General features: G+C 43.8%; 2 protein-coding genes across 5 annotated transcripts in view; both read right to left on the reverse strand.

Annotated features, from left to right (window-relative positions):
• Window positions 1-6,179: 6,179 nt before the first annotated feature.
• LOC311107070 (zinc finger and BTB domain-containing protein 1-like) overlaps window positions 6,180-24,883 on the reverse strand; it is a 29,745-nt gene continuing 11,041 nt past the window's right edge. Inside the window, exons 2-3 of one of the 2 annotated variants that reach the window (XM_084149529.1) lie at window positions 13,477-13,643; window positions 6,180-13,103 (exon numbers count right to left, since the gene is read on the reverse strand). In XM_084149529.1, coding sequence (XP_084005655.1) covers window positions 11,003-13,099 — 2,097 coding nt within the window. In that variant the 5' untranslated portion in view covers window positions 13,100-13,103; window positions 13,477-13,643 and the 3' untranslated portion in view covers window positions 6,180-11,002. The remainder of the gene's footprint in view (window positions 13,104-13,476; window positions 13,644-24,883) is intronic. The other variant, XM_084149530.1, reaches the window with a different exon arrangement.
• LOC311107071 (uncharacterized protein) lies at window positions 13,661-23,592 on the reverse strand. Of its 3 annotated transcripts, none has more exons than XR_014610383.1 (4): window positions 18,361-23,592; window positions 18,009-18,218; window positions 17,739-17,890; window positions 13,661-17,663 (listed from the first exon to the last, which is right to left on the reverse strand). XR_014610383.1 is itself a non-coding variant. In XM_084149531.1 (3 exons), exons 1-3 carry the CDS (start codon window positions 18,469-18,471, stop codon window positions 17,792-17,794), a joined length of 450 nt encoding a protein of 149 aa, XP_084005657.1. In that variant the 5' UTR covers window positions 18,472-23,592; the 3' UTR covers window positions 13,661-17,791. The 3 variants fall into 3 exon arrangements, 1 of the variants encoding a protein (XP_084005657.1); XR_014610384.1 differs by having other exon boundaries at window positions 18,009-18,248; XM_084149531.1 differs by having other exon boundaries at window positions 13,661-17,890; window positions 18,009-18,248.

Below are 24,883 nucleotides of genomic sequence, written 5' to 3' on the forward strand. Positions count from 1 at the left end.
TGATACTGTATATAAACTACAAGCTATCCCAAATTGCTAAATTAGCACCCAGGGCTGTCACACTTAAGTTAGAAATGACTGCCTGCATTGTTGGGATGGAATCAATTAAATTCTAGGTCAGTCAAATGAAGTCATGGAATTAATCCATGTCAACTTTTTATTATTCGTTCTCAGTCTATTTGATTGAATTTCAAATAACTTCATGACTTGGGTTACTCGGCTTACTGCTTTCCTGTTTTTCCTTGCAGATTACTATTATCTTTCTCTTATTTTCTATGTTTCTCTCTGTATTGTTGGGAAGGGCCCATAAGTAAGCATTTCACTGTTAGTCTACACCTGATGTTTATGAAGCGTGTGACAAATAACATTTGATTCTATTTTGAGATGAGTAGCAAGAGTCAGAAGAAGTGCAATGTCTCCCCCTAGTGAGCTGCATAGGAGACACACCTGATTTGGCATCTGGTTCGTTACAGGCTATCCCACTGGTCCGACAAGTCGGTGGTATGAGCTGAATAACTGGTTTTGGTTTTGACCAGTTTGGTGATTTTGGGCAGCAGGGCTGCCCCCCTCCGCTCGGCCTTTCTCCTGTCTTCCTAAAGTTCTTATAAATAATTAGACATGTCATGTGATATAGGTGAGGCCTCAATGCAGCCAAAGACATAAGAGGAAAATCTAAAGGTAACCAATTCAGTGTGTTCGTATGGGTTCTGCTTTGTAGGTAATGAAGCCTCTACTGAAAACAATACACCATCGATCATTCAGATAAATGCTTAAAAATATGCTAAGTGTAAAAGGCTTCAGTTTTGACTCAAAACAGAGTAGCATATCAATATATGGTGTTTACCTTTGTGTGATATCTGTTTCTTTCAGTCAGGGCACTGCACTAGCTACTGATAGACACTCACATTGAACCGCTCCAGCAAAGCCTTGTTTCTCCTCATCTCTTTGATCCTCCTTACCAGCTCTATGGCTGTATTGGATGGGGTTACAACCTCTGGCTCTGCAGAACACTAGCAAGGGGAGAACATTGAGTTAATTAACAAGCAACTGTATAGCATCTTTGTGAAAAGTAACTGAAAGGCTAAACAACATTGGCTGGAATTATCAAAAGAACAATAACATCCACAATGGCCAATGAGAGAGAACCATAACTATGGACCTCTTTTCAGTGCCGCTGTCCTGAGCAGGTAGCTAGGTCCATTTAAAAGAACACCTGCATGAACTAAAGTCTCACCTTTACAATTGTTTTTTTTCTTCTTCTGAAGATTCCTTAGATGATTCCTCAGAATAATATTTGTATAGTAGGATGGCGCTGCATTCAGCGTTGTGCATGAATGACCACATCATCATTGTTGTCCTGTTGACTCTTGCATTGTCATAGACTTTTCCAAGTATGACCCGACCTGAGCTTGTCACCTGCAAACCATCTCCACCACCAAGTTTGCAAAATAGAATGAAAGGGTAGGATAATTGCATGACTATACTGTAGAGGTCAAGTGTGTAACTAGGAATACTTCGTTTGAAAACAGAAATTGTGTAAATGTGCACCACTAGATAGCTGACTAAAGCTAGCTTACAGCTTTGCTAGAGTTTTTAGCCAAAGCTAACTAGCAGCTATAACATTAGCTAGCATAGCTAGAATGTGACTTTGCCACAAAATTGAGAGTAAAAATAATGTTTGTAGCAACTAAATTACCTAGCTACAGTTGAAGTCGGAAGTTTACATACACCTTAGCCAAATACATTTAAACTCTGTTTTTCACAATTCCTGACATTTAATCCTAGTAAAAATGTCCTGTTAGGATCACCACTTTATTTTAAGAATGTGAAACGTCAGAATAATAGTAGAGAGAATGATTTATTTCAGGTTTTATTTCGTTCATCACATTCCCAGTGGGTCAGAAGTTTACATACACTCAATTAGTATTTGGTAGCCTTGCCTTTAATTTGTTTAACTTGGGTCAAATGTTTCGGGTAGCCTTCCACAAGCTTCCCACAATAATAAGTTGGGTGAATTCTGGCCCATTCCTCCTGATAGAGCTGGTGTAACGGAGTCAGGTTTGTAGGCCTCCTTGCTCACACATGCTTTTCAGTTCTGCCCACAAATTTTCTATAGGATTGAGGTCAGGGCTTTGTGATGGCCACTCCAATACCTTGACTATGTTGTCCTTAAGCCATTTTGCCACAACTTTGGAAGTGTGCTTGGGGACCATTTGGAAGACCCATTTGCGACCGAGCTTTAACTTCCTGACTGATGTCTTGAGATGTTGCTTCAATATATCCACATAATTTTCCTTCCTCATGATGCCATCTATTTTGTGAAGTGCACCAGTCCCTCCTGCAGCAAAGCACCCCCACAGCATGATGCTGCCACCCCCGTGCTTCCCGGTTGGGATGGTGTTCTTCAGCTTGCTAGTACCCCCCTTTTTCCTCCAAACATAACGATGGTCATTATGGCCAAACAGTTCTATTTTTGTTTCATCAGGACATTTCTGGTATGATCTTTGTCCCCATGTGCAGTTGCAAACTGTAGTCTGGCTTTTTATGGCGGTTTTGGAGCAGTGGCCTTTCAAGTTATGTCGATATAGGACTTGTTTTACTGTGGATATAGATACTTTTGTACCTGTTTCCTCCAGCATCTTCACAAGGTCCTTTTCTGTTGTTCTGGGATTGATTTGCACTTTTCGCACCAAAGTACGTTCATCTCTAGGAGACAGAACGCGTCTCCTTCCTGAGCGGTATGACGGCTGCGTGGTCCCATGGTGTTTATACTTGCGTACTATTGTTTGTACAGATGAACGTGGTACCTTCAGGCGTTTGGAAGTTGCTCCCAAGGATGAACCAGACTTGTGGAGGTCTACAATTTTTTTTCTGAGGTCTTGGCTGATTTCTTTTGATTTTCCCATGATGTCAAGCAAAGAGGAACTGAGTTTGAAGGTAGGCCTTGAAATACATCCACAGGTACACCCCCAATTGACTCAAATGATGTCAATTAGCCTATCAGAAGCTTCTAAAGCCATGACATCATTTTCTGGAATTTTCCAAGCTGTTTAAAGTCACTGAAATAATCTGTCTGTAAACAATTGTTAGAAAAATTACTTGTGTCATGCACAAAGTAGATGTCCTAACCGATTTGCCAAATCTATAGTTTGTTAACAAGATATTTGTGGAGTGGTTGAAAACGAGTTTTAATGATTCCAAACTAATTGTATGTCAACTTCCGACTTCAACTGTGTATCAAAAGCGAACTTTACTTGTACTTTATTTTACCTTTAATACTAACGTTATGGGCCATGATGAATTTGTAAACAAAAACACTTTGGCGAGCACACTTTCTCTGTCTTTTTGCTAGCTACCACCGATAGCTAGCACTATTTTGGGAGGAGTTGAGTGAGAGTTTAGAACATGGTGGCAGCATTTGCGTCAAACAGAGCACGAGGTATAAACAATTAACTAATCAATTATCTAATCAAAATGCCCACCTGACCAACATACTAGGCCTAGCCTTCTCCAGCTACCACCTAGGTTTGATTTGGACAGTTATGCATGGTGCATTGATAGATAAAAGCAGTTTGCACCATACTTAACTTGGTTAGAACTGTCAATGTTGTTTTTCCCCTTCATTTTTCATGTCATGCAATCAGTTGCTGTCTCACAACCATCAACTTGTGTCTATCCTAAAATACCCCATATCAACAGTGTAGTTACAGCAAAACCAATCATAATATACAATTTGCAATGCAAATGAATATAGCTCTTTGTTATCTGCCCTCTGTGTGGATTAGACTCTAATCTTTGGAGTACAAACCGGTGCTCGATCCCTCCGATATATGGTCTAGCTACATATCTAGGATTGTTGTCAGGTGCTGACCGAAGGAGCTAGACATAGTTTGTATATTTTTCCATCATCATGAAATATGTAAAATACTCAGTGCTTGACTTGGACTGAAATAGGTTTCGGTACTCATTTTGGGTGCCAGTACTGTTTATATTTAGGTGCAGGAGCTCCACAATACTTTTGAGCTAATATTCTATAAGAGGAAGAGGAGCTCAAGCAGTATAATTGTTTAGGTACTCAGCTCCGGTGAGCTCCTGCTGAAGTCAAGCACTGAAAATACTACAACCCTTGCCTAGGTAGGTCCGTTATGATCTCTCCAAAGTGGGTTAACTCTATTGGAGCCATGGTTAGTAAGTTTGCCTCTGGGCTGTTGTTGCTCCCTACATTGTTATCAGAAGTGGGATGAGTCTATCAGAGTTGCGTATACATGTGAGGGACTTGTTATATTGAAGCCAGGGGACACGCTTTTCCGAACGGAGGGGATAGTGAACTAACCCTTGACCTAAGTAGGCCCATTACGATTTTCCCCCAAGTGGGTTTACTGTTAACCCTATTGGAACAGTGATTAGTAAGTTTGCCTATGGGTTTTGAGACGTGGGTGTGAGACCCACAGGGAGGTGCACTGTTGCTGTCCGCTACAATACTTAGTATTTACAGTGGGGGAAAAAAAAGTATTTAGTCAGCCACCAATTGTGCAAGTTCTCCCACTTAAAAAGATGAGAGGCCTGTAATTTTCATCATAGGTACACGTCAACTATGACAGACAAAATTAGAAAAAATATCCCAAAAATCACATTGTAGGATTTTTTATGAATTTATTAGCAAATTATGGTGGAAAATAAGTATTTGGTCACCTACAAACAAGTAAGATTTCTGGCTCTCACAGACCTGTAACAACTTCTTTAACAAAAGTTTCTCAATACTTTGTTATATACCCTTTGTTGGCAATGACACAGGTCAAACGTTTTCTGTAAGTCTTCACAAGGTTTTCACACACTGTTGCTGGTATTTTGGCCCATTCCTCCATGCAGATCTCCTCTAGAGCAGTGATGTTTTGGGGCTGTCACTGGGCAACACGGACTTTCAACTCCCTCCAAAGATTTTCTATGGAGTTGAGATCTGGAGACTGGCTAGGCCACTCCAGGACCTTGAAATGCTTCTTACGAAGCCACTCCTTCGTTGCCCGGGCGGTGTGTTTGGGATCATTGTCATGCTGAAAGACCCAGCCACGTTTCATCTTCAATGCCCTTGCGGATGGAAGGAGGTTTTCACTCAAAATCTCACGATACATGGCCCTATTCATTCTTTCCTTTACACGGATCAGTCCCTTTGCAGAAAAACAGCCCCAAAGCATGATGTTTCCACCCCCATGCTTCACAGTAGGTATGGTGTTCTTTGGATGCAACTCAGCATTCTTTGTCCTCCAAACACGACGAGTTGAGTTTTTACCAAAAAGTTATATTTTGGTTTCATCTGACCATATGGCATTCTCCCAATCCTCTTCTGGATCATCCAAATGCACTCTAGCAAACTTCAGACGGGCCTGGACATGTACTGGCCTTAAGCAGGGGGACACGTCTGGCACTGCAGGATTTGAGTCCCTGGCGGCGTAGTGTGTTACTGATGGTAGGCTTTGTTACTTTGGTCCCAGCTCTCTGCATGTCATTCACTAGGTCCCCCCGTGTGGTTCTGGGATTTTTGCTCACCGTTCTTGTGATCATTTTGACCCCACGGGGTGAGATCTTGCGTGGAGACCCAGATCGAGGGAGATTATCAGTGGTCTTGTATGTCTTCAATTTCTTAATAATTGCTCCCACAGTTGATTTCTTCAAACCAAGCTGCTTACCTATTGCAGATTCAGTCTTCCCAGCCTGGTGCAGGTCTACAATTTTGTTTCTGGTGTCCTTTGACAGCTCTTTGGTCTTGGCCATAGTGGAGTTTGGAGTGTGACTGTTTGAGGTTGTGGACAGGTGCCATTAATACAGGTAACGAGTGGAGGACAGAGGAGCCTCTTAAAGAAGAAGTTACAGGTCTGTGAGAGCCAGAAATCTTGCTTGTTTGTAGGTGACCAAATACTTATTTTCCACCATAATTTGCAAATAAATTCATAAAAAATCCTACAATGTGATTTTCTGGAATTTCTTTTCTCAATTTGTCTGTCATAGTTGACGTGTACCTATGATGAAAATTACAGGCCTCTCTCATCTTTTTAAGTGGGAGAACTTGCACAATTGGTGGCTGACTAAATACTTTTTTTCCCCACTGTATGTGGTAATTAAGTCATGGGAGACAACATGAAAGACTAATTAACATAACCCACTGGAGTTCGACACAAACAAAATGTTTTTTCACATGGAGAGTATCCACTTGGTTTATTCAGAGCTTGAGAAAAGGCATCTTTATCCAAATGAAAACATTTAGTCTTTAAATAACCTCAACCTTTCAAAACAGCCTTACAAACAGGTACGATAATGTTTTGACCTCTCAGATACCCAAACATCAGTCAACCAACAAAACTGACATTTCCGAGCTTGACCTTGGTACCAACACAACACCACCCACTGAAATGACCGCCAAAAAACAGTGACAGTGATACAATTCTCATCCTTAAAAGATGACTCATCACTCTTGCTCTTTTGAAACAGGATACATCCCAAGGGCCATTTAACACTAATGTGAAAAGCAACAAACAGCTAGACAATTAACCTTTCAGTGTACTAGCTCTACCTTTTACCAAGGGAAATCAGCATCACTTGGGGTGACATGAGTTAACAGATTGTACACTATTGGTCAAAAGTTTTAGAACACCTACTCATTCAAGGGTTTTTCTTTATTTTTACTATTTTCTACATTGTAGAATAATAGTAAAGACATCAAAACTATGAAATAAAACATATGGAATCATGTAGTAACCAGAAAAGTGTTAAACAAATCAAAATATATTTTATATTTGAGATTCTTCAAATAGCCACCCTTTACCTTGATGACAGCTTTGCACACGCTTGGCATTCTCTCAACCAGCTTCATGAGGTAGTCACCTGGAATGCAATTAACAGGTGTGCCTTCTTAAAAGTTAATTTATGGAATGTCTTTCCTTCTTAATGCATTTGAGCCAATCAGTTGACCGGTAGTGTATGTATGCATTATTTTGGTTCTAAAATCCAATAACAAATTCAAATTGCAGCAGTAAAAACACAAAAATGATAAATGACCTATGCTTTTGTATAACACCGGTTTAGGTTCTCAAACTCATTTCCGTCCAATAGTTAAGGAAAAAAAATGTCTTCCTCTGTCACGAATTCAGCCGAGGCTGCCCCTCGTCACCGGAGTACTAACTGCCACCGATCTATGTTTCTGTGTTCTACTTGTTTTGTCTTTATTGTACACACCTGGTTCCCATTATGTCTATGATTTGTTCCCTATTTAGCCCTCTGGCTCCCACTGTGTTGTGTGCGTGTTTGTTCTATGTTTGGTGTCATTGACTGGTGAGCGGTACTTGTCCTCCCTGCGTGGAGATTATGTTAATTTATTTTCATGAGTAAAGTACGTTGTCTACTAGCTCTGTGTCCTGCGCCTGACTCCGTCCTACCGCTACACACTGACATCCTCACAACCATGTTAGCTCATAAGGTACAGTTATACACAGTAAGATGCATGGTTCTTGCAGAACTGTTACTGTGTGAAGGGGAAAAAAAATGATAATTTCAATTTCCTTTACCCTGCTTTTGATTCAATAGGGCCCTGAGTTGTGGATCATACAAAATTAGCTTGCTTGCTCATTAATAATGCTTATTTTATCCCCTGAAGGGATGTCACCATGTTAAGGTAACTAAAAGACAACCCCCATACAGTAGGGAAAAAAAGTATTTCGTCAGCCACCAATTGTGCAAGTTCTCCCACTTAAAAAGATGACAGAGGCCTGTAATTTTCATCATAGGTACACGTCAACTATGACAGACAAATTGAGGAAAAAAAATCCAGAAAATCACATTGTAGGATTTTTTATGAATTTATTTGCAAATTATGGTGGAAAATAAGTATTTGGTCACCTACAAACAAGCAAGATTTCTGGCTCTCACAGACCTGTAACTTCTTCTTTAAGAGGCCCCTCTGTCCTCCACTCGTTACCTGTATTAATGGCACCTGTTTGAACTTGTTATCAGTATAAAAGACACCTGTCCACAACCTCAAACAGTCACCAAAGAGCTGTCAAAGGACACCAGAAACAAAATTGTAGACCTGCACCAGGCTGGGAAGACTGAATCTGCAATAGGTAAGCAGCTTGGTTTGAAGAAATCAACTGTGGGAGCAATTATTAGGAAATGGAAGACATACAAGACCACTGATAATCTCCCTTAATCTGGGGCTCCACGCAAGATCTCACCCCGTGGGGTCAAAATGATCACAAGAACGGTGAGCAAAAATCCCAGAACCACACGGGGGGACCTAGTGAATGACCTGCAGAGAGCTGGGACCAAAGTAACAAAGCCTACCATCAGTAACACACTACGCCGCCAGGGACTCAAATCCTGCAGTGCCAGACGTGTCCCCCTGCTTAAGCCAGTACATGTCCAGGCCCGTCTGAAGTTTGCCAGAGTGCATTTGGATGATCCAGAAGAGGATTGGAAGAATGTCATATGGTCAGATGAAACCAAAATATAACTTTCTGGTAAAAACTCAACTCGTCGTGTTTGGAGGACAATGAATGCTGAGTTGCATCCAAAGAACACCATACCTACTGTGAAGCATGGGGGTGGAAACATCATGCTTTGGGGCTGTTTTTCTGCAAAGGGACCAGGACGACTGATCCGTGTAAAGGAAAGAATGAATGGGGCCATGTATCGTGAGATTTTGAGTGAAAACCTCCTTCCATCAGCAAGGGCATTGAAGATGAAACGTGGCTGGGTCTTTCAGCATGACAATGATCCCAAACACACCGCCCGGGCAACGAAGGAGTGGCTTCGTAAGAAGCATTTCAAGGTCCTGGAGTGGCCTAGCCAGTCTCCAGATCTCAACCCCATAGAAAATCTTTGGAGGGAGTTGAAAGTCCGTGTTGCCCAGCGGCAGCCCCAAAACATCACTGCTCTAGAGGAGATCTGCATGAGACCAGCAAAAGTGTGTGAAAACCTTGTGAAGACTTACAGAAAACGTTTGACCTGTGTCATTGCCAACAAAGGGTATATAACAAAGTATTGAGAAACTTTTGTTATTGACCAAATACTTATTTTCCACCATAATTTGCAAATAAATTCATTAAAAATCCTACAATGTGATTTTCTGGAGAAATAAAATCTCATTTTGTCTGTCATAGTTGACATGTACCTATGATGAAAATTACAGGCCTCTCTCATCTTTTTAAGTGGGAGAACTTGCACAATTGGTGGCTGACTAAATATTTTTTTCCCCCACTGTACATGGTCATTTTGTAAGCTACATTGTGATGGCTTAAGAGGCTTCACCAGCTCCCACACTACTGCATGTTGTGTCAAGATGTTTTCAGAGATTATGTTCTCTCTGCAGTGCAACAAACAAAAGGATTCGCATTTCACAGTAGCAACACGTGCGTGATACTGTCTAACATGCAGGAGACATATTGCTCAAGTAGTTCCCCAGTGGTAAAAGATCAGAAATGTTCTGCCTGTGTAAATGCAGCCAAGTTAATAAAAAGGCAAATGTAAAGGGAAGCTTACTACTAAAGAACACAAATGTGACTTTGATACCTATCCAAGCTGAAGAGAAGGAAAATGTAAGATGAAAGAAATAGAAGTCATCGCTTAGTACATAAAAGTTCCCAAGAGTGGATTCAGACTTAATGGTTTTAGGCTGTGTACAGTATGCAAAAAGGAAATATTACAGTTTTTGAATTGTCTGTAAAGCCAAATTGCTGGCTGTCCTATAGTCACTGGGTCCAGAAGTTATGTTGCTAATTGTATAGGTAATATACAATACCTCTACCTTGCCATGAAATCTGAATAAGAATCAAAATGTAGACATCATAACCATTTTCTCACACAGTCATAAAAGTTTCAGAGTTGTGTATAGCCCAACATTGCATAGTAAACACATTAAATAATTGATTAAGCAAAAGAGCGAGTGTATGCTCTTGCCTTTGTGGCATGAACAATTTCATAGGGAATTAGGTGATAACCATTGCCAAGAGTACAGTATGTGTTTCTATTTGTTCTGGTTCCAACCAGTGGAGCAATCCTAGTGTTTTTGTGTCTTGACATGTCGCCTATTTACAATCTGAAGTTCTCACAGCCATTTAACTTTCCACTTAAAAACTACTTTTAATGAAAATCATACTTATTTAGTTGATATCTTGATATAGGCTATGGGTTGTAGTCATGTCTTAACTCTGGTACAAACATTCCCTTATGTTTTAAAAACTATAAGTTGGGGCTTAAAGACAGGAATTTCAGAGTCTGTCTGAAACAGAAGTTTGGAAAACTGTGATGTAGCCTATGTTATGATTGGGCTAAACAATCCGTGGCTCTCTTTTAATTTCGTAGCATAATTTGAAAATACAGGGAGCCAGATCATTCTATTTGTTGAGATATTCAATTATGCTTGTCCATGTCCCCTAATGCTTCACATTGAAATGACAAAGATGTGAACATTGCGAATTGGCATCGACTGGCATACAATGTTTATGAATGCAATGCCACTCTCATGCACCCCTGTAAAGCAAGGCACCATACAAAGGCCATTCTTATTTTAAATGTATAAGTGCTGGTACAGTAACTGCTCAACAAGGCTATATTGAAGTGTGGATTCATATTACAATTTTTTTAAAAATTACTTAAGTTGAATTCACTTCATTCCATTAACTGTGTATTGCATAGGCTATGTTTGCTAGACACAAGATTTCAAAAGCTTTAAAACATGAAAATATGTGCTAAGAATTTGTCTACAGTGTGTGGCAAACGTGCTGAGGATTTGTCTACTGTATGTGGCAATGTCATCAAATGACAATGTGTGTTTAGTACAGGGGTGGAAAACAAATTGACATCAAACTCAAAAATGTATGCCTAAACTTTTAGGCAATAAGACACTTCGATTAGGCATACATTTTGAAAGTGCAGATTTTGTAGGTTTTCTATTTTTTTGGTGTTTAAGTGCATTCATTTGTTCTCACGTTACTTTGAAGTAACATACATCAATTCAGGCAGGACACAGTCTTTTAGTGTGTTTGGAGTTGTAGTGGCTCCGCATGTCCTTGCGAAGGCGAAACTTCTCCCCGCAGACGCCACAGATGTACAGGTGCACATCCATGTGTTTCTCCAGGTGCTCGCCGCTGGGGAAGATTTGAAAGCACACCTGGCAGATGGTCTCCCCGGCCGACAGGTGCGAGATCATGTGGCGCACATGGTCGTGTTTGAGGAAGGTGCCCTGGTCGCACACGGGGCAGACGTAGCGTGCCATGCCCTTGTGCATGTCGGTGTGTAGCCGGAGCTGCCGCTCACGCAGGAACTGCTTGCCACACGTCTGACAGCTGAACTGCTTCTCCTTGGTGTGGACAGTGTAGTGCTCCCGCAGGTGGCAGCGCTGGTAGAAGCCCTTGCCACAGATGGCACAGAAATGCTTGCGCCGGTGGTCAGGCTCGACGCCGCCATCCTCCAGCAGGGCAGGGCGGAATAGCTCCTGCTCGTGGCAGGTCAGAGCGTGTTCCAAAGCCAGGCTCTCGCTCTGGAACAGCAGGCCACAGTGGGGGCAGGCTAGGTCACCCCCCTCCAGCAGCCCTTCATCCATGGCCGGCAGGTCCTCCGGCAGGGGCGAGTCGCCCTCCTCCCCATGAGAGTCAGTGTCCGCACCCTGTGGTTCACCACAGCGCTCAGCATGCTCCTGCAGTTGCCGCCCCTTGATTAGGACCTGGCCACACCTCCCGCAGGCGCAGATGTGGCCCATGTGGTTGGAGATGTAGTGGGCTGACTGGTACTCCTCCGTGAGAAGTTCTCCGCACAGCTCACATGGCAAACTTTCCCCGTCCTTCTTCTCCTCTTTAATCTTGTGCATTTTAGCAGGTATGCCAGAATCCTCATTGCTGGACATGTGCCCCTCAAATGGCTCGTTGCTGTCGTCCATGACGGAAACACCAGCCTCGGCCTCCTGGTCAAATTTAATGGAGTCCCTCATAGTGTCATTGAGTGCACTGTGCCTCGCACTGATATCTCCCACCTGGACCACTTTAATGTCATCCATCTTGGACACCACGTTTTCTTCCGGCTCCACCTTGATGGTGATATTCCTGGCAGACCCAGGCTCGTTTTCCGTACCAGTTGCCACAGACCTGATCACTGTGTCGGAGTCAGACTTGTGGTCTGGCCAATCTTCTCTAGCCTTGCAGACCACCCTGTACTCCTCCATCCCCTCAGAGGACAAGCTCTCCACCTTCCTGGAATCGCTGTCTGCCTCTGCGCTGGTCCTGGGGACCTGGAAGGCCTTACGGTTGGTGCAGGTGAGGATGTGCTCAATCAGCAGCTTCTCGCAGCTGAAAACAAAGCCGCAGTCGTCGCAGGTGTATGTGCGCCCGAAGCGGGGGCGCTCTTTCAAGGTGGCGCTCCGGGCGCTGGGTCTCTTGCGCAGGTCACAAGGCTGCTCAGCTACATTGTCTAGAAATGGTGATGCTACTACTACCAAAGGGGGCGCCACATCCTCCACCACGAGTGGAGGTCTGTTGACTGGGACAGGAATGCTTGGTTGCACAGCCACAGCAGTAATTGCAACTTTGGGCAAACTTTTGGGCTCGCTCTCTGGGGCACCTGGCTTCTGCTGCTCGTACATGCGGACTCCAAACATCATTTTGCCGGTAATTGCCGGGCCAGCGGAGGAAGAGGAGCTGGACGAAGTGGTGGAGGAAGAGGAGGAGGCAGTGGAGGACGGTGTGAGGTTTGAAGTGCTTCTGATGTCCCGGAGGTCCTCCAGGGAGTCGGGGATGTAGTACATCTGCAGGTAGGCCATTGAGGCCTTGAGCTCCTCGAACTCGTAGCTGCCCACCACGATGCGGCCCAGGTACATGAGCTGCAGGATTAGGTCGAAGCACTCCGCGCTAATCTGCATGTTGCTGAGGTCCATGCGCGCCGTCCCCTGTTGGTCCCGGATGAACATCATGCGGAAGTAGGAGCTGCAGGCGGCCAGCATGGCCTTGTGGGCCCGGAAGTAGATGTCGCCGATGGCGATGCAGCAGTCACACAGGAAGCCCCACTCCCGCTGGTTGTTGAGCTGCTGGAGGACATGCTCGCTGTGGCTCGGCCTCGCCATCACCCTGGAAAAGTAGGGGGGAGGAGAGAATTAGCAAAGCAATGCTTCAATCTACAGATGCTAAATAACAGCAATGTAGCACCAAATCTGTTCGAAAACACAAGTGTGTAAACTTGTGCAGAGACCAATTGCATGTCTTACGACGTCTTTATAAGTTAAATTAAGATTTAATGATTACCATTGTAAAATAAAAGGTTAAATACAACAATATAAGATACAAATCTGAATCAGTCTATTCACAACCCAGGAGGAGACCCAACAAACGTAACATAAAAACTAAAAATTGTAGCTACTCCAACCTCCTAGGCATTGGATAATTTACACATTAATGGTTGCTTATTGAACTATTTTTATTTTTAAAGAGTAAACCCTCATGCCTTAAAGGTGGAATCCGCAGGTCGCCCCACTTCTTGTGTTGTGTTTTCACTTTGAATGAAAACAAGATGGTTGAGCCCTGAGCAGACTTGGGCTGGCCTTCTGGGCAAGGTGTGTCATTGCACTAAATCCAGCCTACTCAAACGACCCTCCTGCCATGGCTCCGGAGCTGGAGAGGAAGGGAAAGTCACTTGCAAGCTACAGCCGCCAAAAACGATCACAGAGCAGACTAAGCCAACAAGCTAGCAGATAAACTGTCCTGGTGGCAGGGACAACATTTTCAGAAAATGTCAACAGAAATAAGCATAATTCTCGGTTCTTAGATCTGAATGAACTTGACCCCAAAAGAGAAAAAGAAGTGAGAAAAAGACTGCTCATGACCAATCCAGAAACCGGATAAACTTTGGAATACATTTTGAAAGTTGGAAGAGTGGCGCCGGAATGGCCACCATTCTCATGGACTGGTAGGTAAGTGTTGGGTTGAGTTTTTAGCTTGCTAGCTACGTTAGCTGCTAACCTTAGTGTATTCAATGTTGAAGCTAGCTAACGCGGCTACTGTATTCGGACAGTTTAGCACTCAAAGGAATCTAACGATAGCTAGATAATGTAGCTACACTGTATAAAACCCACAAGACGCCCAATGACTTTATTTCAACTACGCTAATGTTAGCTAGCTAGCTAAAGCTATACTGAACAAAAATATAAATGCAACAAGTAAAGTGTTGGTCCCATGTTTCATGAGCTGAAATAAAAGATCCCAGAAATTTTCCATATACACAAAAAACATATTTCTCTCCAATTTTGTGAATAAATTTGTTTACATCCCTGTTAGTGAGCATTTCTTGTTTGCCAACACAATCCATCCACCTGACAGGTGTGGCATTTCAAGAAGCTGATTAAACAGCATGATCCTTGCACAGGTGCACCTTGTCCTGGGGACAATAAAAAGGCAACTCTAAAATGTGCAGTTCTCTCACACGATGCACAATTGGCATGCTGACTACAAGACTGTCCAAAGGAGCTGTTGCCAGAGAATTTAATAATTCATTTCTCTACCATAAGCCACCTCCAACATCATTTTAGAGAATTTGGCAGTACGTCCAACCGGCCTCACAACCGCAGATCACGTGTAACCACGCCAGCCCAGGACCTCCACATCCGGCTTTTTCACCTGCGGGATGGTCTGAGAAAAACCACCCGGACAGTTTATGAAACTGTGGGTTTGCACAACCGAAGAATTTCTGCACAAACTGTCAGAAACCGTCTCAGGGAAGATCTTGACGTGACTGCAGTAAGGCGTCGTAAACAACTTCAGTGGGCAAATGCTCACCTTCGATATCCACTGGCATGCTGAGAAATATGCTCTTCACGGATTAATCCCTCTTTCAACTATACTGGGCAGATGGCAGACAGCATGTATGGCATCGTGTGAGCGAGCGGTTTGCTGATGTCAACATTGTAAATGGAGTGCCTACAGACAACAAACACAATTGCATTTTATCTATGGCAATTTGAATGCACATAGATACCGTGACGAGATCCTGAGGCCCATTGTCGTGCCATTCATCTGCCGCCATCACCTCATGTTTCAGCATGATAATGCACAGCCCCATTTTGCAACGATCTGTTCACAATTCCTGGAAGCTAAAAATGTCCCAGTTTCTTCCATGGCCTGCATACTCACCACACAGGTCATCCATTGAGCATGTTTGGGATGCTCTGGATCGACGTGTATGACAGTGTGTTCCGTTCCCGCCAATATCCAGCAACTACGCACAGCCATTAAAGAGGAGTGGGACAACATTCCACAGGCCACAATCAACAGCCTGATCAACTGTATGCAAAGGAGATGTGTCGCGCTGCATGAGGCAAATGGTGGTCACACCAGATACTGACTGGTTTTCTGATCCACGCCCCTACTTTTCTTTAAGGTGTCTGTGACCAACATATGCATATCTATATTCTCAGTCATGTGAAATCCATAGATTAGGACCTGATGCATTTATTTCAATTTACTGATTTCCTTATATGAACTGTAACTCAGTAAAATATTGCATTTTGTATTTTTGTGCTGAACAGGAAAATGTGGTTGATTAACAACCAAATAATTATTGAATCACAAAGCATAACAAAAAATGTCATAGCATTTCTTACCTCTCTTTTGCTGTTTATTTTTCCACAACTTCTACAACATCAGGTTCACTCAAAATCAGATTGTCTGCACCAGTATCTCCCTGAGAAATGTTTGTGTGCTGTTGCTGTACCAAATCTTATAGCTAGATGCATTTTTTGTGGTGGTCTTGGGCCGAAATTGCTGTCAGGCACCTAGTTATGGCGTGAAATCAGCCTCTAAAGTCCATTGTGCGCGAGATGGAAATGTGGAGCAAGATAAAACATCATTGAGCAAACAAACACTGAGTTTAGAGAGCAGAGAATAAGTCCAGTGAGCAGAGGATGAGTGCAGCGAGCGCACAGGCAGCAGGGGCACGCAAATTAAACTTGAGTTGCAAGTGTGACTTTGAGCAAGCAGAACATGCAAAACATAAAATTCAGAGCAGAGTTTTTGTTCTGTTTTGCAGAGATACATGTTAATACTCAGAAGTTACTGAGCTCTCACAAATACCCGCACCCGACATGGATTTATCCTCTCACACCATAAAATATTGCTCTCGCAACTGCAATCTTTTACTCATTTTATTACAGGTGAAAATTCTAGCCAATGAACATGGTTGTCACTAAATAACACAGCCATAAAGTCATAATTATTATGGCTAAACCCCACCCATTTCTACAATTTATCTTCTTAAAATCTGATTTTAAACCTAACCCTAACCACACTGCTAACCTTACGCCTAACCCTAACCTTAAGACCAAAAAGCAAATTTTTGTTTTCATGAATTTTTCCGATACAGCTTATTTTGACTTTGTGGCTTTGTTATCTAGTGGAAACTGGCTTTTGATGGCGAAAGGCAAGGTGACGTAGGGACGAAGGCCGACGATAAAAAGGTAAGCTATCGTTTTTCAGTCCAGAATCTAACTAATCAACTATGATTTCAATATTGAAATTGAAGTAGGTAACTAGTTATTTGAGCTTCTGTTATTAAAGCAGGATATTGATTGGGCAAGCTAGGTTAGCATCAGCTAGCAGAGAATCTAACTAATCAACTATGATTTCAATATTGAAATTGAAGTAGGTAACTCGTTATTTGAGCTTCTGTTATTAAAGCAGGATATTGATTAGGCAAGCTAGGTTAGCATCAGCTAGCAGATAGCTAGTTAGCGTTTAACCACATAAACGTTACCAGTATCTTTGGTTTAAACGAGCACTGTAGCTAGCTAGCTGTATGGAAGAAGGACTTGGAAGACCAACATGACTGGGAAGGAGTGGTGGAGGAGGGAGAGGCAGGGTGAGAACAGACAGGGAAGGCCCTCACTGGGTAAGAGGCCCTTGATTGAGATGGGCTGAGGGGGAGCCAAGAGGGATCAAACAGTCTATTTAAAATACAGATTTGATAACTTTTTGTGCAGTTACAATAAAAGAGAATAACCTCTAACCATCTCTCTCTCCATCCCTTCTTGCAGGTAACCATGACTTCTATCAATCACCCCCATAACTTAATCATTAGTGGTACTGCAGTGTTTCCTCTGGGAAATGTGTTAGCTGTGGGGGGAAAGTGTTCCGGGGTCCTCCCCACCAAAACAAAATATGTATAATTACTGAAAAGCTTGGTTCTGGTGACTTTTTAAAAGGAAAAAACTCAAATAAACCATCTAAAATATCATTTCCACCCCCAGAAATGAGCTCAATAACTTATTGGTAAAATTATTATAGTATACAGGATACAATTTAAGGTTGAGTGCTGCAGCTATCTAAAGAAACACAACAGAGACCTTCTTTCTGAAATAAAAAAGTTTATCTTGACAAAATTAACAGAGGAACATCTGACAGAACAGGAATTAGAGCCCACTAATTCATGTTCATCACAAAAGGAGGGTGTTGGAAATCTCTTTCCAGGTTCTGACATAGTTTACAGCCTTTGTCAGAGCACTTTATTCTTCTGGGCTTTTGGAAAAAGACTTCCAACGCCCTCCTGTAATTGAGCTCCTTGATGGGGCGTCCGTTGATGGACAGCTGCATGCAGGCGGCTAGCTGCTCTCACTGCAGTCTGTTCCTTTAGTCTGTTTTGACCTGCAATAACAGAAAGAATAATAAGAGAAGGGAGAGGGACAAAGAGGATCTACTTTCACATTTAAATGTTCTTACTCGTTTCATTGCAGAGAAGTCCCTCTCACAATTAATGGAAGACACTGGTATAGTCAGTGTGATTGCTGCCAGCTGGCTAAGGCAGGGGTAGACTGCCCCCACTCGTCAAACTGCGAGGCCAGCTTTGTCATTGCAGTCAGCTGGTCCAACCCCTGAAATACATGAAAAACAAAAAGACGTACAACATTGAAGAAGAGCCAACAGGAAAAAGGGTTAGGCAACACTGGCCTAAAATGTTCTCTTCAAAAGATTGTCACACTCATGCGATACCTTGAATGCTCCAACTAGCACATGTTGCTTGTAAGGCTTGTAAGAGAGCCACTCTTGCAGCACAGCAGCCTCTGGCACTTGCAAGAACTGCCTGGAGAGGAGGGTCAGGTTGAAGGTGTTTATCCTCTCACTAGAGAGCGCAGCCTGAGGTCCCAACACACTGAAGGCCCCCAGATTCTCCAGGTGTTGGAACTTCTGGTCTAGACTGTCCTGGAGGCCAAAAATATATGGATCCATGACCTAATTACAGCACAAACCAGAAGATAAGTGATTAATAGCTGTTTGTTTTAGTTTATCCAACACACGATGTAACATTGGTTTCCTCACAGCATTTGAAAACAAATGTTCTTACCTCCTCTCTGAACTGAGCCAAGAACTGCTCCCTGGTCTTGGTCTTCTCCACCTGGCCTCTCCCTCTCCTCCTCCCCCTTGATGTTGAATGCGCCCAGACCCATTGGGTCATCGAGAACCTGGTGGAGTTGGCTCAGAAATAAACACATAATGCTGTAGACTAGTACAGACTAAATATGCACAAACATTTTTAGCCCTTTGACTAACCATGTTGTGTATTATATAGCCACGGCTTCAGTCTGTCAATTTTAAGCCACTTTGGGTCTTATCCAGATTGCCGGAGGTGCGCACTTGGCCTTACTCATCTCTCCCCCCGTTTTATCTACTCCTCTTTCTTCTCCTTCTCTCTGCTCTCCTCTCTCCTTTTCTCCTTCCATCTCCCTTCATGGCTCTCTCCTCTCCTCCGCTCGATTCTGTCCCTCATGCATCCCTACCTCACTCCCAGGACTCTGCCTCTTCTCTGTCTAGTAAAGTTAGCCATACACTTCTTATGAAAAACGATAGCTTAAGCTTTCAAAGAGTTAGCTAGCTAAAGAAAGTTTCATTTAATTCAAGCTGATTTGACGTTAGCTAGCTACGTTAACATTACCTGACACTCTTGTCCCTGCTCCCCCTTTCTCCTTCACTGCTGTGGCTGGAAATAGTTCAATGAACTCAACTGAGAAAAAAATTATCAAATCGAAGACAGATAAATGTAGCTATCTTGCTTGCACTTGATATAGTCCCAAATGAACTAGCTAGCTAACTTGCTAGCCTAGTAACATTAGTTAAGCATGTTTCTATCACCAACATACTTGTGGATTTTAGATAGCTAATTGCAATTACAATTGTGGCAGCAATATTATAGATCTAAATTATGTTAGTAGAGTTTTTGGGTTATAGCTAGCTTATGAAGTTAACTAGTTGGCTAGCTAACGTTAGTCAAACAAACAAGCTAACGTACCTTTCTTGCAGTTTCTCACGCAGGAGCGCTCTGATGTGATTCAAGTGAATTGTGTTTCGCGCCTTAGAGCTTCTGTATTGCGCACTGGTCACTCGCACATTGGTCACTGGCACGCTGTGTTTCTTGAGTTGCAGCTCACAGAGCTAAATAACCTTCAGAACTGTGTTGAACCCAGACAGATTATCTATTTACCAAGAAAAGCGAATGTGCTTTACATACCTTTATTGAAACTACACTACCAGTCAAAAGTTTGACTGTAGAATAATAGTGAAGACATCAAAACCAATAAATAACACATATGGAATCATATAGTAAAGAAAAAAGTGTTAAACAAATCAAAATATATTTAATATTTGAGATTCTTCAAATAGCCACCCTTTGCCTTGATGACAGCTTTGCACACTCTTAGCATTCTCTCAACCAGCTTCACCTGGAATGCTTTTCCAAAAGTATTGAAGGAGTTCCCACATATGCTGAGCACTTGTTGGCTGCTTTTCCTTCACTCTGCGGTCCGACTCATCCCAAACCATCTCAATTGGGTTGAGGTTGGGGGATTGTGGAGGCCAGGTCATCTGATGCATCACTCCATCACTCTCCTTCTTGGTAAAATAGCCCTTACACAGCCTGGAGGTGTGTTGGGTCATTGTCCTGTTGAAAAACAAATGATAGTCCCACTAAGCCAAACCAGATGGGATGGCGTATCGCTGCAGAATGCTGTGGTAGCCATGCTGGTTAAGTGTGCCTTGAATTCTAAATAAATCACAGACAGTGTCACCAGCAAAGCACCCACACACCATAACACCTCCTCCTCCATGCTTTACGGTGGGAAATACACATACGGAGATCATCCGTTCACCCACACCGCGTCTCACAAAGACACGGCGATTGGAAACAAAAATCTCAAATTTGGACTCCAGGCCAAAGGACACATTTCCACCGGTTTCTTGGCCCATGCAGGTCTCTTCTTCTTATTGGCGCCCTTTAGTAGTGGTTTCATTGCAGCAATTCGACCATGAAGGCCTGATTCATACAGTCTCCTCTGAACAGTTGATGGTGAGATGTGTTATTTGGGCTGCAATTTCTGAGGCTGGTAACTCTAATGAACTTATCCTCTGCAGCAGAGGTAACTCTGGGTCTTTCATTCCTGTGGCAATATATTTTGATTTGTTTAACACTTTTTTGGTTACTACATGATACCATATGTGTTATTTCATAGTTTTGATGTCTTCACTATTATTCTACAATGTAAGAAATTGTAAAAGTATGAAAAACCCTTGAATGAGTAGGTGTGTCCAAACTTTTGACTGGTAGTGTATGTTTGGTAGAAATAGGATGTTTCTTTTGGTGTGGTGGAAATGATTCTGCCATGGTGCAGCGCCACACTTAAATGAATGCAGAGGAAACACTGTGGTACTGAGAGTTCCTCTAATTGCTGTTATTAGGACATTTGTCATGTAGAGAGGATGACATGTTATTGACTTTGACCAACCATTTGGAAGACCCATTTGCGACCAAGCTTTAACTTCCTGACTGATGTCTTGAGATGTTGCTTCAATATATCCTTCCTCATGATGCCATCTATTTTGTGAAGTGCACCAGTCCCTCCTGCAGCTAAGCACCCCCACAGCATGATGCTGCCACCCCTGTGCTTCACGGTTGGGATGGTGTTCTTCGGCTTGCAAGCAACCCCCTTTTTCCTCCAAACATAACGATGGTCATTATGGCCAAACAGTTCTATTTTTGCTTCATCAGACCAGAGGACATTTCTCCAAAAAGTACGATCTTTGTCCCCATGTGTAGTTGCAAATCATAGTCTTGCTTTTTATGGCGGTTTTGGAGCAGTGGGTTCTTCTTTGCTGAGCGGCCTTTCAGGTTATGTCAATATAGGACTCGTTTTACTGTGGATATTGATACTTTTGTACCTGTTTCCTCCAGCATCTTCACAAGGTCCTTTGCTGTTGTTCTGGGATTGATTTGCACATTGCCCACCAAAGTACGTTCATCTCTTGGAGACAGAACGCGTCTCTTTCCTGAGCGGTATGATGGCTGCGTGGTCCCATGGTGTTTATACTTGTGTACTATTGTTTGTACAGATGAACGTGGTACCTTCAGGCATTTGGAAATTGCTCCCAAGGATGATCCAGACTTGTGTAGGTCTACACATTTTTTTGGGAGGTCTTGGCTGATTTCATTTGATTTTCCCATGATGTCAAGCAGAGGCACTGAGTTTGAAGGTATTCCTTGAAATGCATCCACAGGTACACCTCCAATTGACTCAAATGATGTCAATTAGCCTATTAGAAGCTTCTAAAGCCATGACATAATTTTCTGGAATTTTCCAAGCTGTTTAAAGGCACAGTCAACTTAGTGTATGTAAACTTCTGACCCACTGGAATTGTGATACAGTAAATTAAAGTGAAATAATCTGTCTGTAAACAATTGTTGGAAAAATTATTTGTGTCATGCACATAGTAGATGTCCTAACCGACTTGCCAAAACTATAGTTTGTTAACAAGAAATGTGTGGAGTGGTTGAAAAACTAGTTTTAATGACTCCAACCTAAGTGTATGTAAACTTCTGATTTCAACTGCATGTTTGTTGCGCGTGAGAGAGAGTAATGGGTCTGTATATGCAAGTATGTGTGTAGTGTAGGATATACATTGTGTATATATGAGTCTACTCTAAGTCTCTATACACCCTATTACATACCTGTGTTTTGTTTGCACACACTTTTCTCTGTGTGTGATTTAGTGCAGTGTTTTGTGACATCCCTCTCTCTCATCTCCAGATATTTAGTGCTACCCAGACCAGTGTTTTGAGGCAGGGACGGGCTTCACTCTGTACTCATTGATAGATAGCTTAGATTAATTGGGACAGAGCTCATGTCGTTGTTTTAGGTGGAATCTAATGTTGAATGATCCATTTTATCTTTTTGCACATATCTTTGTTCTACTTGTCCTCTTTCCACAGATGGCACTGGCTTGCTGATAACATCTGATCTGATGAGGCTCCCTATGTGAGTTGACTCCTGTATTACTGCCAATACTCAATAAAACTTCCAATGCCAAATTAAAATAATTTGACACTGTAATTTGATAGACAATTGTCACGGTTTCGGCCGAGGCTGCTCCTCCTCCTGGTTCGGGCAGGCTTCGGCGGTCGTCGTCCCCGGAGTACTAGCTGCCACCGATCTATGTTTCATGTTCGTTTGGTTTGGTCTTAATGTTGTACACCTGTGTCTAGTTAGTCCTCGTTAGTGTTCTATTTAGTTCTCGTTGTGTGGGTCTGTGTTTGTGTGTGATTGCGCCTCTTACGTGTTGGAGCTACTTTTTCCCTCCAGTGTTTTGGAGTGGTATCTTTGCACATGTTTTGTGCGCCGTTTATTTTGTCGCCTGTGTGCGCCTGGTATTCGCCTTCAGGCTTATTGTGCTTTTGTTTGTGTGAATTTTGCACTAAAGCCTTTGAACTGAGCCTCTGCGTCCTGCGCCTGATTCATACACCACACCCACCTTCAGCACCTTATGACAGAATCACACACCATAATGGAATCAGCAGGATCGGCAGAGACGCCTGTGTCGCTCGAGGAGCATATCCGTGGACAAGATGGCCAGATTCGACAACTGGAGAAAGCTCTACAGGAGGTAATCTACACCTTGCACCGATGGGAGGCCAGCCGGGTACCCACACCTCCACCTACCCTGCCCACCCCATCGGTCGGTCCACCAGTCCTAGGTTCGGAACCCAGGGGGATTCGGCTCTCGCTCCCGAGGGCGTATGACGGAACAGCTGCCGGGTGTCAGGGGTTCCTCCTGCAGGTGGAGCTCTAACTGGCCACTGTACACCCGGTGCCCTCGGGACACGAGAGCGTTTCCGCCCTCATCTCCTGTCTCACGGGCAAGGCGTTGGAGTGGGCTAACGCCGAGTGGAGGAGAATGGACGCCAACACCGTGACCTACGCAGAGTTCTCCCGCCGCTTCAAGGCCGTGTTCGACCATCCACCTGAGGGCAAAGCGGCGGGGGAGCGTCTAGTCCAGTTGAGACAGGGGAGGAGGAGCGCGCAGGCGTTCGCTCTAGAGTACCGGACTCTAGCGGCTGATGCAGGGTGGAATGAGCGGGCTCTCATCGACCATTTTCGATGTAACCTACGAGAGGACGTTCAACGTGAGTTGGCCTGCAGGGATACCCATCTTACATTCGACCAGTTGGTCGATATGTCCATCCGTCTGGACACCCTGCTGGCCACCCGTGGACGTCCCGAGGGGAGTCCGTCCATTCCGCCCTCCGGCGCCTCCGAGCTGAGCCCTATGGAGCTCGGGGGTGCCGGCGCTAGAGAACGGAGTAGGAGGAGCCCGAGGGGGCCTGTCTCCTGCACCAAGTGCGGTCGTGGAGGGCACACTGCGGCCAGGTGCTGGGGAGGGTTCTCCGGGGGAGAAGACAACAGGCCACGCACTGGGGGGGCCTCCCAGGTGAGTAGACGTCCCACTTACCCAGAGCTTTCGGTTGCGCACTTTTGTATACCTGTGTGTTTTCCACAGGTTGCACCTTATTCCCAGCATAAGGCGCTCGTAGATTCAGGCGCAGCTGGGAATTTTGTTGATCGGAAGTTTTGTTTTGAGTTAGGGATCCCTCTCCTACCTGTTCACAAACCTTTTCCCGTTCATGCCTTAGATAGCCGTCCGTTGGGGTCGGGGTTGATCAGGGAGATCACAGCGCCACTTCGGATGTGTGCGCAGGGGGGTCATGAGGAGACTATACAGCTGTATCTGATCGACTCTACTGCGTACCCAGTGGTGCTGGGGATTCCCTGGTTAAGCACCCACAACCCTGCTATTTCGTGGCAACAGAGGGCTCTCGATGGGTGGTCTGCTTAGTGCGAGGGGCGATGTCTGGGTGTTTCCGTGGGGGCGACTTCGGTGGAGAGTCCAAACCAAGTGCCCGCACTGCACATTCCGCCTGAATATGGGGATTTAGCTCTCGTGTTTAGCAAAACTAGGGCGACGCAGTTGCCTCCTCATAGACAGGGGGATTGTGCGATTGATCTCCAGGCAGGAGCAGCGCTCCCACGGAGCCATGTGTATCCTTTGTCTCAAGAGGAGAGAAAAGCTATGGAGACTTACATAGCCGAATCTTTGAGACAGGGATACATTCGGCCCTCCACTTCTCCCGCCTCCTCAAGCTTCTTTTTTGTGAAAAAAAAGGATGGAGGGTTGCGCCCGTGCATTGATTACCGTGGTCTCAATCAGATTACTGTGAAATACAGTTATCCACTCCCTCTGATTGCGACCATGACGGAGTCATTGCATGGAGCGCGGTTTTTCACAAAACTGGATCTCAGGAGTGCGTATAACTTGGTGCGCATTAGGGAGGGTGACGAATGGAAGACAGCGTTTAGTACCACGTCAGGTCATTTCGAATATCTCGTCATGCCATATGGGTTGATGAATGCTCCATCAGTCTTCCAATCCATCGTAGATGAGATTTTCCGGGATATGCAGGGACAAGGGGTGGTCGTGTACATTGATGACATTCTGGTGTACTCGTCTACCCGAGCCGAGCATATAACCCTGGTGCGTCGTGTATT

The sequence above is a fragment of the Coregonus lavaretus genome (assembly GCF_964263955.1).
Source record: "Coregonus lavaretus genome assembly, chromosome: 31".
Taxonomy (NCBI): Eukaryota; Metazoa; Chordata; class Actinopteri; order Salmoniformes; family Salmonidae; genus Coregonus; species Coregonus lavaretus.

Coding starts and splice junctions, on each gene's coding strand:
- LOC311107071 (XM_084149531.1), bottom strand. CDS start 18,471: ATGACCCAATGGGTCTGGGCGCATTCAACATCAAGGGGGAGGAGGAGA. Junction 18,249..18,360: donor TGGCTCAGTTCAGAGAGGAG/GTAAGAACATTT, acceptor TGCTGTAATTAG/GTCATGGATCCATATATTTT. Junction 17,891..18,008: donor TGCTAGTTGGAGCATTCAAG/GTATCGCATGAG, acceptor CATGTATTTCAG/GGGTTGGACCAGCTGACTGC.